Below are 16,189 nucleotides of genomic sequence, written 5' to 3'. Positions count from 1 at the left end.
ACAATGTTTAATACCATTTGTATATGAAATATCCCTCATTGAAAGATTAATATAATTCTTTGTATCGATTAAATATCTAATATTAATATAATAAATTTTTTATTATAGAACATAGCGAAAAAATTATATCGTGTTGACATTCTGTTGTTGTTAATCTGCTATTATTTTATGATTCTTATATTAAAAATTTTTTGTGACAAAAAAATAGAGAATGCACATCACGATTTGAATCTTCCATGATAATACAATAAAGAAAAGCCTTGGTTTGAACTAAAATTCTGTTTTTCTTCTGCAATATGGTATGTTATGAATTTTCTATATTTAGTTTTATATACAATTTACAAATAAATAAATATATATAAATATATAATAAAATAAGAAACTGGGCAAGTGGAAGTCAAAGCGCGGTAAATAAAGCACAATCACAATCTTGTAAAAATTTTTCTTTAATTACCAAAACATTTCGGTCTTTGCTTTAGACCATTTTCAGTCGACTACGTAATAAAAAGGCATATTAGATTTATATAATTGATAAAAAAAAGGAAAAAATTGCGAGCAAAGACAAAATACATACATTCCCCCATACAGCACTAAAGCTTGCAACAACATTGCTGCAATATTGCATATTGTAGTTTAATGTTGCAGAAATATTACAAAGACATTATTTTACAATATAACTTTAGTAATGTTACAGCAACATTCCAAAAATATTCCAAAGAAAGTATTCGATAATCGCTAGTTCATTCGTTTACCGCTATGCGGTGCATATTGCGCTATCTATTCCGCATTTAATTTTTAGTCACGATGATTATATAAAGTTTACAAAGAGCGGCTAATAAGATTAAAGATATAATAACTATTTTCATTAGTTTAAATTGTATGATATAACTCCAACACAGGGGACTCAGACATTAGACTAAGAATTTTTTTAATAGTTTCCATTTCTTATATAAAATTAAAAATTATAAAATTATAAAATTTAATAATAATTTTTAATTTTATATAAGAATGGACAAACATGCAAGATACTTCAGATTTTAATAAATAAATTTTGAGATTATATGAAGACAAGAGAGATGTGAAAAAACTTGTTGTATGCGTAAATCCACCACAATCTTTTTGCATATCTGAATATTTCGGATACAAAGAGATTGTGAATTTACAAAATTGCAAATTGAGTTTTTTTTTTATTTCTCTTAGATATTCTCTGTCACTGAAGGAAGTCGAATGTGTACCGAAAAATTTACAATTTATAATTTCGTTATTATTATAATACAGAAAATCTATATACACACTAAATCCTGATTCTTATATGCCTAATTTCTTATTATTTTTTTCATATGTTAAAGATATTATGTCGATAAATATACATAAAGCATTATTGCATATATATTATATTGCTATGTTGCTGCAATATTATATTGCAATATTTCTGTAGGCGGACATTTTACTGTTGCTGCAATATCATAACAACGTTGCAGCAACATTTCGTAATGTTTCTGCAATGTTGCAATCTTGCAGAAAAATGTTGCTGCAATGTTGTTGCAATCTTGCGGTGCTGTATAATAATCACGTTTAACTGTCAGAAATAAAACCGATGGATAACTGTGTCTCGCGGATGTTTAAATTTAAATTTATATTAAACCCTCTATAACCAGCGTGTAAATGTGTAATGTGATTTTGATCTTTGGGGTTCTTGTTTTCTTGGGGCCTCTGGTGAGTCTCCTTTTTTATTCATTTTAGCTTTTAATCTTTTGCTTTATCTTTTATCTCTAAGTGCATGTTTTTTTCAGCTTCCACAATAATGGAGTGCAGTCAAATACATGTGCATCTTGTTCCCTTACGGCTGGCATAAGAAAAAAGCTTGCCGTCAGTTTCATTCAATTTTGAGAGCACCGCGATTTCATCGCGTTAGATGTATTATAGCGTATATATTCTGTCTTTGATTATAATTTTTTCCTTTTTTTACCAACATATAAGCTTAATTTGCATTTGTATTATGTAATCGACTGAAGATGGCCCAAAGCAAGGACCGAAACGTTTTGATAATTAATTAAAGAAGAATTCCTACATAATTGTAATCGCGCTTTATTTACCGCGTTTTAGCTCCCATTTGCCCAGTTTCTTATTTTATTGGAGCCTTTTTCGTTTATTTTATATATATATATATATATATATATATGATATATGATATATACCTAATAATATATAATATTTGCATAATCATTCACAAGATAAAATCTCTTATATTAAGATTATATAAAAGTTTGTTAAATCTCTATTCCATTCGATAATGTGAAATTTATTTAAAAATTGTTTAATATTTCAGATGAAACTGATGACGTTATTATCTAAATCGTTTTATCTAAAATTTCATTAACAGATTCTATTCGTTGAAAGATCATCTCAGATCATTTAATATTCGCATGTGAAAACGATTGTGTTGTGTAAAGATGAAGAAGTTATATCTTGCTGCAATAGCGGGTACGTATATGTATAATTCTGTCGCAAAAAATTATTAGTATTATATAAAAGAATAATAGAATAATAATAGATTAACAACAACACAATGCCATTACTGTTATAATTTTTTCGTGATTATACGCATCTATTGGGATAAACATGGAAACAAATTTTTCGGTTGCATGCACATATTCATACATTATTATTCCATAATTACAACAAATTTGCAATAGTTTATAAATTATCTTTTCTATTAAATAACTTTTTTAAATAACTAAATTTTTGCTTAAAGTTGGATATATACACTATATGTAACTATTCATTAACACACATCATTACAACATTAAATATTTTTATATGAGCTTTAATGTTAATAATGGTTCGCAATTCTCTGTGACAGTCAGTGTCTATTGCTTCATTTAAGAGTCATATAAGATTGATGCTATATTAATGTGACGATGATATTATATATATAAAACATACATTTAGTTTCATTCATATTTTTTTATTTAGCTCTTTTAATAAATATTCTTTATAATTTTTTGATAAAACTTATATTTAATTATCACATAGCCTTTTATGCATTTTCTTTGTTATCCTAACTATTTGTTAAGTTATTACATATGTAATAGCCTATTATATATCCTGTCTATTCTTTGAATTACTTAGAATACTTAAATGCAACTTTCATTATGTTATTTTTCTAATTGATGTGTTTTTAAATAGCTACACGTATAAAGTTTCATTAAAATTAAAAAAAAATTTGTTTAAAGTTTATATATATGTATAGCAATACATATAATATATTGCTATATATATATAAACTTCAATCAAATTTTTTTTATAATATATTTATAATATATATAAATGAAACTTATATAGATAGGAATATTTTCTTCTATAAAATTAACATTATTAATATCAATTTAAAAAAACCTCAAAATCTATTCGAAATATTATTTTACTTGGAAGGAAATCTGGGAATGCTGTCGGTCGGCCAATTTTTTGGTTGGTCGTCACCATCCTTGCCGATATTGATGCAAGGAAAGGATGAAAAATATCCTGTACATCTGATTTCCGAAGAATCCGCTTGGATAACATCTTTACTCATATTCGGTTCAGCGATGGGTGCCATCACGGTGGATGTTTACGGCAGAAAAAACATCATGTTATTTACGGCCATACCCTCGATAATGAGCTGGTTGACGATAGCTTTTGCAACATCACCATGGATAAGTTTATTATATCCGAGTACATATATTTCCTAGAAAATAATATTGTATGTGCATCCTGAGAGCATACACACATCAATTTTAATTTAAATTTTAAATTCCATCCCATTCTCTAATCTACAAAGAGACTTCTACATAAGGTTTTATCAAGCTCATAAGATCTATTTAAAAACAGGATAGTTTCTTTCTCGTCAATATATAAAATTTTATTAGATGAACGCGATTTCCGTTTCATGTACAGATTGAAATGAGAATGCTCACATTTGGCGTCGAAAAGATATTTTATCAACAAATTGTTATACAATTATCATTCGCTGATCTCTTAAATAATAGAAAAGCTTATTTTGCACTTATTATTATATGCACATATTATATCCAATTTTTAAATTAAAATTCAATAATTCTTAATACAGAGTGCTTTAGACATATATTTTAAACAATATATATATTTATATATTCTTTTCAGAAATTTTTAAATACGTTTCTTTTAATTTTTGTTACGTATATAACTCTATATAACTCTATATTTAATTAATATATATATAATAAATTAATCTTAAATGTCTCAATGCTCATATTGAGATTTAAATTAAACCGATAACGTATACGCACAATTACATGCGGTTCAGACAGCACAAGAAGACCAAAAGACATCTTAAGAATGTCTAAGGAACAATAAGACGTCTTTAAGTCGTATTTTAGATGTCTTTTAAGAATATGTGCTATCTGGATATGTTAATTATTAACTTAATTATCGATGATAGTGTAAACTCTTAGATTGATTGCTTATGAATGATAAAAAAACACTGTGCTGGAACACTGTGCAAGACCACGTGCTGATCTGATCCGCGTTTAAACAATACTCAAATAAAGAGATATATACATATCTATAGTAATTTTTGACACAATGTTATCTCACATACATATATATATGTACATTGCTTCATTATCATTATCTAGATATAGTTTATAAATACATTGTAAATTGACGCAGCATTCAAGTATCTTATGCCACTTATAGCCGGCAATCAATGGCACAGTCAATCTCTTTATCTTCCTACCTTTTTCTTTTCTTTACAGGAGCTATATATATCAAGATTTATATCCGGTTTGGCTATGGGTATCGCTTATTCAGTTACGCCGATATATTTAGGTGAAATTTCATCAGCACATTTGACATCTATGTTAACAGTCGCCACGAGAATCGGCAATTTAATGATGTACGTGATAGGCCCATTTTTATCGGTACAAAATCTCGCCTTCGTGTCTTTGATTGGACCGTGTCTATTTATATTTACTTTCATCTAGCTACCAGAATCTCCGTACTATTTGATACATCATAACGAGAAGCAAAAAGCCATAAACGGTCTCAATTTTGAGAGGCAGAGAGGATGTTCACAATGAAGCAAATGATATTGAGCGGTTCGTAAAAGTCGATTTAGCTAATAAAGCTGGTTTTCGAGAACTTTTATGCGTGCCAGGAAATCGCAGATGAGATGTCAAATTTCCATTTATCGTCACACACAATCATTAATTAACAAAAAAATTCCAAAAATATCTTTTCTATCATATTTACCTATGTATGAGTTAATTTTGCAAATAATATATATAATTATATATATTAAATCTATTTTTTTCTATATAAAATAATTGTATTTTTATATAATAGTTCTTAAAAATATTTTTGTTTCGATCCATTTTTGATATAGTAACTTGAAATTATTACAATGATAACATTAGAGCTATTACTTCGGCCGAGTTTGATTAATAATCTTGATTTTACAGGGCTCTAATAATAATATCGTGCCTGGGCGTAATTCAACAAATGTGCGGTTTTCAAACAATCTTGCAGTATGCTGATATCATATTTTCAATCAAGCGAATAGTAATCTGGAAAGCAAGTACATGACCATGATACTGGGCGCCCTACAAATGATATTTTCCATTATTTGCCCAGTCAGCCAGGTCTGTTCTAACAGATATTGCCAAGTGCTTGCTACAAATTATTGTCAGCAAAAAGGCTACAAATTTGGTACAAGAGTTGTTATTACCGATTAAGCTGGCAGATTGCCGGCAAGAATCAAGCAAAGCTTGCTAACATAACTACACAGCAAATTGGCGGCAGAAACCGAGCAAAGCTTGCTGACATGACTGACATCAGATTGTCGGCAAAAACTGAGCAGGATCTAGAGTGCGCAATCTGATGGCAAATTGGCAGCAAAAACCGAACAAAATCTGCAGCTTATTACAAAGTATTATAAAATAGTTCAGTCGCTTATCGCTATGCGGCGCGTTATTCATTATCTATACCCGTATTCAAATTCTTGTCATGAGTGTATATAAAGCCTACAAAATGCTAATAATATTATAATATATATATTTCTATCAGTTCAATTTTTGACACAATTCTTATACAGGAAATTCAGATATTGAATTGATTTTTTGCAAATCGAACAGATAGTTGTTCGATTTTCACTTATTCAAACAATTTCTGTCCAAAAAGATCTTTAATTTTATAAATTAAGTTATTTGAATTTACCTATATGTTTTAACATATTAATATATGATTTTATATAATGTCTAATTATCTAATGGTCATTTTATGACCATAACTTATCATCATTTTGTTACTTAGGGTTAAGGCTTTAAATCTATTTAAATATATACTTTTATATGAATGGCCGAAAGCTGCAGAATTTGTTCGGTTTTTGCTGACAATCTGCTATCAGATTGTCTTGCGCAGATCTTGCTCGATTTTTGCCATCAATTTGACGTCAAATCATGTCAAGCTTTGCTCGGTTTTTGCCGTCAATTTGCTGTCAGGTTATGTCAACAAGCTTTGTCACCAAAACACAAGCTTAATGCGGACACAGATGGCACTGGATTTGTTACCAAGTTTTGAGCGAATTTGATGCCAATTTGGCAACAATTTTTTATCAAATTGCTTACTGGGAGGCTTTAAATCTATTTAAATATATATTTTTATATGCATGGCCAAAAGCTGCAGAATTTGTTCGGTTTTTGCTGACAATCTGCTATCAGATTGTCTTGCGCAGATCTTGCTCGATTTTTGCCATCAATTTGACGTCAAATCATGTCAAGCTTTGCTCGGTTTTTGCCATCAATTTGCTGTCAGGTTATGTCAACAAGCTTTGTCACCAAAACACAAGCTTAATGCGGACACAGATGGCACTGGATTTGTTACCAAGTTTTGAGCGAATTTGATGCCAATTTGGCAACAATTTGTTATCAAATTGCTTACTGGGTGTATGTTCATCACAGCGGTAGGAAGTCGCTGCTGATCATCTCCGCAATCGGTTCGGGCTGTTCGACCGGTATGGTTGCGATATATTTCAATCTGCAATACAATCATATAATAAATACCAACCATCTAGTTTGGTTGCCCGCCACAGGTGTAATGATATATACAATCATGTATGCTTTGGGCCTAGGCTCACTACCGTTCACCTTGCTCAGTGAACTGTATCCCATAAATGTGAAGACTCTCGGCAGCACGATCTTTTTAGTATTAATCAGTTTGTTGGGTTTTGTCATGTCAACATTGTATTTAATCATTGCCGATATTGCTGGCGTACACGTACCGTTCTGGATATTCACCGCGTGTAGTCTCGCTGGTGCTTTATTCATATTTCTCTATGTACCTGAAACCAAAGGCAAGACGTTCGAACAGATACAAGAGCAATTGCAAGGCTTATCGAAGCAGTGAGAATCGTAAATAAAATATTTACACGTTAAACTTTTTTCAACGAGTAGTATTTTTAAATTGTTCATTAGAGAAAGCACTTTTTAAAATCGATCTTATACCGGACTCTCGCCACATTAATTGCATTTAGAAAGATTAATCATAAATATATACACAAAATTTAGTTTTGGCAATTGGAGAATTATAACGATATTGTATTTCCTAAATTTGTATAAGAATCAGCTTTTTAACTTTAGCTGACATTTAAAAATTAATATTATCAGATATCAATAATATAATGATCTTGTTCTTTGATATTTATATTGATAAATTCTTAATGATAGATGAATAGCATGCTTCTTTATATGGTATAAAAATCTCTCGATAATAGCATCAAAAAAGATTTGTTCCTTGTTTAATATATAAACTAAATATAGCATAAAATATTTATTATATAAATATGTGCAATAATTCTTGATAAGATATTTGTAATTGTTTTCAAATTATGATTACACAAGATCTGAAATAATGATTATATAAGATCTGTTTTTTGATAATATAAAATCTGTTCTTCGATAATTTAAAATCTGTTCTCCGATTATATACAATTTAATCTTCGTTATTTATATTAAATACACAATGAGTTAGCGATAAAATTGATATGATAGCGTTATCTATAAACCTTTTTTAAATCAGCTTATTCTGACACACTCATCATTAAATGTTTGCATGTGAAACCGGTTGTATCGCGAAAGATGAAAATATATCTCGCCGCTGTAGCAGGTATACATACATGTTTTTTAGAATAATTAGACAAATAAATAAATTTTTGGATGTAGTACCGGCTCCGATTTTCATTATTAATATATAATTAAACTTAAAGTAAATTAAACATTATTTTTTATAAATATACAATGTTATTTAAATTCTCTTGATATTTTTAATTTGTTATATATATATATTTTTTTTTGTATATTTTTTTACAGCTTACTATTCTCTTTATAAGATGTATTTTGTATTATATAATCTAGTTTGTATACTCTATCTTTTATAGTTATAATTGCTTATGATATTTAAAACATCTTTCCATTTCAAATTAATTTTAAATGTAACGTATTTTTTAGAAGTATGTGTGTGTGTGTGTGTGTGTGAAGAAAATGGTGTATTATAATTAAAACAATTGTTTCTATATATATTTTAAAATTTTAATTCTAATACAATATTAAAAATTATCATAATAAAAACAGTTATATGGATATAAATTGTGTGCACACACACATCCACATATGATACCGATACATATCACACACACACACACACACACAAAATCCCATTTGAAAGTTACTATTTTATCAGGCAATCTGGGTATGCTAACAGTCGGCCAATATTTTGGTTGGGCATCACCGTCTTTGCCTATATTGATAGAAGGAAAAGATGAAACATATCCTGTGCGTTTGACTTCGGAAGAAGCATCTTGGGTGGCATCTTTACTTATGCTAGGTGTAATGGCGGGTTCTATTTATTGTACATTTATAGTGAACGTTATTGGCAGAAAAAACACTATGTTATTGTCGGCCGTGCCTTCAATTATTAGTTGGTTGATGATAGCTTTTGCAACATCATCGTGGGTAATTAAATAATTTCTAAATTTGCTAAATTTATTTTAAAACAAAATATGTGTATTTGATATATCAAATGTTTTTAAAGCATATCTTGAGATTAAGAATTCAAACTCAAATGTTTATTCGTTTTACCTATCATAAATCCAATTTTTCTATCTCAAGAATTTGACTAATATTAGCATGTTGGTATTGTATACTTTATATGTATAATTTTTTTTTTAAGATTTTCTTTGAAAATATTGCAAGTCAAATACAAATTTTAAATTTTATCTTATTATTATTTATAAACAAGCTTTAACAATTTTAATAATTTCTAATATCTATAGAAAATTGTATATATTTCTTTCTGCAGACAAATTTCGTGATTTTCATGTGAAGATTATATCACATATTCATATTTATATTGTATAAAAATATTATTTATCTAATTATTATCCAATGATTATGGAAATAGTATCTTTCGATAAAATCTATTTTTCAGATAGCCTGAACTCAGTTTTACAATTATAACCATGACATATATTAAACATGTATCCATATTAACTATAATTTATTTATTTTAGATATTTTATATATAACTCTATGAATTTCAATTCCTAATATTACTTTCCATTATACATATAACATAATCTAGAAGATTTCAAACAATTTAAAATAAATGTAAAATTTCTTTTTCTCGATTTATGCTAATAATGTGTATTATTTACGAAAAACTTTTACAAAAATTGTTAGTATATATGTTTCATTTTATAAACTCATCGACTTTATTTAATATGTATAATTTATAAAAAGTTATTATTTACTATAAATAACGACAAGAGAATAGTTAATTTCAAATATTTTATCAAGTATTATCTCACACACAATCGAAATAAAAAGCAAAATATTTCTCTGTACAAAATTGTTGAAAATAGTTTATGACATCATAATAATAATAATCGAAAACAATAAATTAATCTTGTATTATAAGAAGATTTATCTTTCTCCTGTAAAAATTTGCGATACTGTTGAAAAATGTTTTATAGAAAAATCACTGAAATCACATTTTAAAATGTTTAAAATATAAATAATTATAGTATAAGAGCTGAATATATCAGTAAAATTATGTATTTCTCTGCATAATATTATATTTGTTATTCGAACAATATAAAGCTATCAAAGTGAAATTTTAAACATTAAAATTGATTTTCAGACTAAACTTATCCAATATATATGAGCTTTTTAACTTTATGGAATCTAATATATCTATGAAATTATTTTAAAACAGTTAATATTATCTTCTTGAGTTTGTAAAACACTAGAATAAGAATCAATTTGACGCATTTTGTCCATTAATATTCCCATTTTTTCTCTGGTTCCCAGGAGTTGTATATATCGAGATTTTTGGCCGGATTATCTACAGGTCTCGCTTATTCGGCCACGCTAATGTATATTGGTGAAATTTCACCAGCAGACATTCGTGGTACTTTGGGATCCATGCTCACAGTCATTTCAAAAATTGGTACCACATTTGAATATGTGATAGGTCCGTTTCTCTCAGTGAGAAATCTTGCCTTCGTGTCCTTAGTGGGGCCTTGCTTGTTTTTGGTCATTTTCATCTGGCTCCCGGAATCTCCGTATTATTTGATGCGCCGCAATGCCAGACAGAAGGCCATAAAATCTCTCGTTCAATTGAGAGGCAAAGACGATGTTCATAAGGAGGCAGATGATATCGAGCAGACCATAAAAGTTGATATGGCAAATAATTCTGGTTTTCGAGAACTCTTATGTGTACCTGGAAATCGTAGGTAAGATGTCAAATTTTGTTTCATCACAACATGAATGATATTCGCGGATCAATATAATCTTCAAAAATAATTATTTTACTATTCAGCTATACATATACATATATGCGTTTGAGATCTATATGTTTGTTTTAAAAATTATGCTAATAAAAGTTTTGTAGAAATCTATTTCTTGCAATGGAATAATTATATTATAATATATATATATATATATATATATATATATATATATATATATATATATATATATATATATCAGGGTTGGGAAAGTTACTTTATAAAAGTAACTCGTTACCGTTACCGTTATTTTTTCTAAAAAGTAACTCGTTACCGTTACTCGTTACCAATTTTAAAAAGTAACTCGTTACCGTTACAGTTACTAAAAAGTAACGAGTCATTACAATTTCCGTTACTTTTTTACGATACAAACTAATAAATTATTTTGCATAAGAAAAACTTTTAAAAAATTGTAAGCAAGATTTCATTCAAGGTTTATTACAAAATAAATGATTAAATTTTATCGAAATTCTTTATTAATTTTTAATAAAATTTGTTGCTCCATAGTATCATCATTTAAATGCTCTCTTTGTGGTGTTAATACAGAGCCACCGATGCTAAACATTCTTTCTACAGATGCACTGCTTGGTAGAGCTGTATTATATTTAATAAAAAGTTTTTTAAGTTTTGGATAGTCGTTTAACATTTTTAGATTACAATTATTTGATTTTAAAAACCGTTGCAATTCTTCTTGTTCAGATTCATTTTGCACCGTTTTTTGCTCAAAAATGAAAAAATCATCGTGATCGTCAGATTTTCCAGCTTTTGAAGAATTTTCAGTTGATCGGATTCCCAATAAATCCTCCAAGTAATTTTCAGCACGTTTTCTTTTTTCTCCGGTTAACCAGTTTAACTTAAATTTTGGATGTAAACATGCTGCTATTATTAATTCTTCTGTTTCAAATATTGTAAGAAATCTAAAATCAAATATAGTAAATTAAGCGACATTGTTTGTTTTATTGAAATTAATACTTTTGAATCAATAGTTTAAAATAAAATAATATTTTTCAATTAAATCCTTATTTAAAATTAAATAACATATGTATTAATCAAATTAATAAGTTACCTTTTATTTAAACCTTGCTGAATAGCTTCAACTAATGAATGGCAATCTATAAGGTCAGATTTATTGAGATTTTCTAATTTTCGTTGCAAGGTACTTAGAACTGGTAGTAAATGAGAGCTCTGCTTTTCCGAAAAGATAAAGCTCTCATTGGATATCGCGCGTCGCGTCTGCAAGAGCCATAAGTTGATCAATCACATTCAAACATTTTTACAACATAATAAGAATGCTAATTGGTCGATTTGCTTACGGCTTTACGGTTAAGATAAAAATTTTATCACGCACAATAGCAAGAATAATATCTTAAATAAATCAAAAAATTTGAAAAAAGTAACGATAAAAGTAACTGTTAAATTCGTTACTCGTTACCGAAAAATGTAACGAAGTTACTTTTTCCGTTACAAATAAAATTTGTAACGCCATTACCGTTACAGTTACTGAAAAAAAGTAACTGTAACGGTAACGGCGTTACAAGTAACGCGTTACTTCCCAACCCTGATATATATATATATATATATATATATATATATGATAATACTGAAATTTTTGATTTTATAGAGCCTTAATCACGGTGATATGTCTAATCACTATTCACCAAATGAGCGGCGTTCAGGCTATAGAGCAATATGCTGAATTAATTTTTAATCAAGCGAATAGTAATTTAGAGGGCAAGTATTTAACTATGATACTGGGCACGGTACAAGTGATCAGCACAATCGTCTGTATGTTTATCACCGATCGCAGCGGCAGAAAATCGCTGCTGATCATCTCCGCAATCGGTTCGGCCTGTTCGACTACCATGATTGCAATATATTTTCATTTACATGTCTATGTGGATACCAGCAAATTAACATGGTTGCCTGCTATCGGTGTGATCATGTACATAATTATGTTCTCTGTAGGTCTGTCCGCACTGCCAAATGCCATGGTCAGTGAACTATTTCCCACAAACGTTAAACCTCTCGGCACCATGGTAACTATTATCTCGAGCGGTGTCGAGGCTTTTGGTGTGACAAAATTATATCTAGTCATAGCCGATAATTTCGGCTTGCATATACCGTTCTGGATATTCACAGCGTGCAGTCTTGCTGGTGCTTTATTCACGCTTGTCTACGTACCTGAAACCAAAGGCAAGACTTTGCAGCAGATACAGGAGAAACTGCATGGCTCGTCGAGTGTACAAATAAAAAAATAGAAATTAATTTCTGCGTTAATTTTTTTTATGACAAGTTCCTAAATTATTTACTTCTAATTAAACTAATCATAAGTCAAATTTATAAATTCTTAATAACAGACAAATGAAACGTACTACGATAGAAATTTTTCTGAATCGCGTGTTTTTTTTTTAAATATATATATATATATATATATATATATATATATATGTGTGTATATACAATATATATATTGTATATAATATATATGTGATATATATTACAGAATATTTGGCATATTTTACACAGTTATTCACACAAGAGATATTTAATCGCACAAGATATTTAATCTCTCTCATATTAAGATCATATAAAAGTCATTCAATTTTGTAAGGTCAGATAATAATAAATACATATCAAAATTTTCTTCGAGATAAAACTGATATAATGTTATTATCTAAATCTCTTTTATTTTTATAAAATTCCTTCAACTACTACTATAATCATTTAGCGTTCTTTCGCAGAAATGATCCTTACCTTGTACTAATATCTGTAAAAATGAAGAAGGTATGTCTTGCTGCCATAGCAGGTATGTACATACATATATCGAAATAAAATTAAATATGGATAAACATTTTTTTGATTAAATTGTTGTTCATTATTAATCTCTAAAATTTATAGTAGATTAAATTACTTTTTTTACAACTAAATTTATTTAATATTCTTATTTTAATTTAACATTTTAAATAAAAATTTTTATAATTTTATGTAGCAGGTATTACATCATAAAATGTGTTATATATATATATATATATATATATATATATATATATATATATATAATTTAGATATATACAAAATATTATTTATAAAATTATTTATAAAATCAACATTGTTGATGAATCAATTCCTTTCGAACCGTATTATTTTACCTGAAAGGTGGTCAATTTTTGGGTTGGACATCGCGCCATCCTTGCCTAAACTGATGGAAGATAATGATGCCAAGTCCATTCATTTGACTACGGAGAAGGCCTCTTGGGTGGCATCCTTACTTATGATCGGTATAACTAAAGATTTTATTCTTTGTGGATTTATGGTGAATGTCATTGGTAGAAAAAATACCATGTTATTTACGGCCGTGCCTTCGATAATCAGTTGGTTAATGATAGCTTTTGCAACATCACCGTGGGATAATTTAATGATTTCTATATTTGTAAGATGTATAAAAAACTATGTTTTTGAAAACCATATGTATACAATTATTTTAAAATTTTAAATTAAAATTTGAGGGATTTAATTTTTATTAGTCATAATCCCGGCTAAAAGAGCTTGGCTTGTATACTTTGGCATTTATCGATCTAATACATTCTTTCTTGACAAGTATGGGTGCTCTTGTATTATCGGTGTGATATCATGTATAAAAGTCATATTTAGCACGAGTTCTAACATCGTTCCCAGACAGCACAAGAATGTTCTTAGGACGTCCAAATGGCATCCAGGACATACATGCAGGATATCCTCAGGATATCCCATTTTAATCCTCGGATCTCCTCTGGATGTCCTGAGGAAGAGTAAATGATAGCCGTATACTAACCTCTGGAAAATCCAGGGAGATCCTGTGGAACATCCTAAGGATTTTTATAGGATATATAGTTAGGGCTATTTTTCGTATGTTTCAAGGAGCAAATTTTAAAATTTAAATATAAATTAAAATTATGTTTTGTTATTTACTGCCAATACTAAAAATCTAATATTAAAAATAGTTTACGTTTTTTAATATTTGAGGCTTTCATGCTGTACAAGTGTACATGAATATTTTAGGTTTGGCTTCCGGATTTGATGAGTCGTGTAATATTTTTTAAACAATCCAATATCTGAATTCCCTATGTTGGGATTACATCAGAAATTAAACTAATAGAAAATAATTACATCTGTAATTTCCTGTCAGTTGCTCTTTGCAAGCTTTATATAATTCTCATGACCAAATCTCAAATACGAGTTCGCGCGTCGCATAGCGGTGAACAAACGAGCTAGCGGTTGAATACTATTTTTTGTAAAGTTTTTGGAATGTTGCGGACAGTAACATTTCTCATGAAATATTAAATAAATAATAATTTTGGATATATGAAAATGTGCGCATCAAATTCAATTATTAATATTAAACGAAATTAATGTTAACAATTAATTGCACATGTATATGTCCTCTGGAAATCCAAAAGACATCCAATATAATAGACAGGGCAGATATATCCTACAGACATCCAGGGGTTATCCAGTGGACATTTATAGGACATTAATACTTATTATAATACTTAAGATTTCTAAATTATATTAAATAGCCGACACAACTAAAAATAATTATGTATGCATATTAAATTTTTATAAATATATTTATAATAATATATCTTAAAACATCCTACAAATGTCCTGAACCGTCCTGGACATATTCAGGATGATCCTGAGGATGTTTTGTGCTGTCTGGGTATGCAGTGTTTTTTTTTTTTTTTTTTTTTTTTAGCTGACTAATGTCTAATTATAGAGCTATTCAACATTCAGGATCAAGGAACAATCATGTGCGTTATGATACGCCGTTTAAAAACGCAACCATCGATATCATATTTTGTCCCGATATATCCGAATTATTGTGATTTCCGATTAACAAATTGTTACTTACCCTCAAGCAACTTTTCTTATTTAGCAATTTCTTGCTTATTTTGATGAGTACTTATCATCTAATGGAACAAAATAGTGACTGAATCGAGATAAGAAATGACCAATACTTTCTTCTCTTACAGAGAGGAAATATTCTAAAAATATATTAAAAGCATACGAGTATATTATGATTATCAATCCTTTTCAATCCTTTTCTTGATTTTCTATGTTTCTCTTCTCTATTCCAACTTGATAAAAAATCGGAATATTTTTTTCTGTTATATATCTGTTATAATCCTTCGACACTGAAAAATTTTTATATAGCAAATTAATTAAGAAAAGCCAAAGACCCCAAAAGATCATTGATCATTGATTCATTATTAATAGTTCTTTTATCTTAAATGATCATAGTTGTATTTGCATAAGCATTAACAAATTGGTTATTTCGATTCAGACGCT

The 16,189-nt window shown here is 28.6% G+C and overlaps 1 protein-coding gene and 1 pseudogene across 3 annotated transcripts; both read left to right on the top strand.

Moving 5' to 3' along the window:
* The first annotated feature begins 2,453 nt into the window (after window positions 1–2,453).
* On the top strand, window positions 2,454–7,422 carry LOC138937120 (facilitated trehalose transporter Tret1-like; annotated as a pseudogene).
* Window positions 7,423–8,126: 704 nt separating this feature from the next.
* Window positions 8,127–13,122, top strand: LOC138936966 (facilitated trehalose transporter Tret1-like). Of its 3 annotated transcripts, XM_070302780.1 has the most exons (5): window positions 8,127–8,181; window positions 8,755–9,026; window positions 10,383–10,807; window positions 12,483–12,703; window positions 12,827–13,122. In XM_070302780.1, the coding sequence occupies exons 1-5, from the start codon at window positions 8,154–8,156 to the stop codon at window positions 13,117–13,119; spliced, it is 1,239 nt and encodes a 412-aa protein (XP_070158881.1). In that variant the 5' UTR covers window positions 8,127–8,153; the 3' UTR covers window positions 13,120–13,122. The 3 variants fall into 3 exon arrangements, with proteins under 3 accessions (XP_070158881.1, XP_070158880.1, XP_070158883.1); XM_070302779.1 differs by having other exon boundaries at window positions 12,483–13,122; XM_070302782.1 differs by lacking the exon at window positions 8,755–9,026 and having other exon boundaries at window positions 8,130–8,181; window positions 12,483–13,122.
* Window positions 13,123–16,189: the final 3,067 nt, after the last annotated feature.

This window comes from Polyergus mexicanus, unplaced genomic scaffold (assembly GCF_030449975.1).
Source record: "Polyergus mexicanus isolate NDT 795.1 unplaced genomic scaffold, iyPolMexi1.0 SCAF_10, whole genome shotgun sequence".
Lineage (NCBI taxonomy): Eukaryota > Metazoa > Arthropoda > Insecta > Hymenoptera > Formicidae > Polyergus > Polyergus mexicanus.
Note: the sequence above shows the minus strand (reverse complement) of the source record. Positions and strands in the feature narration are given on the sequence as shown.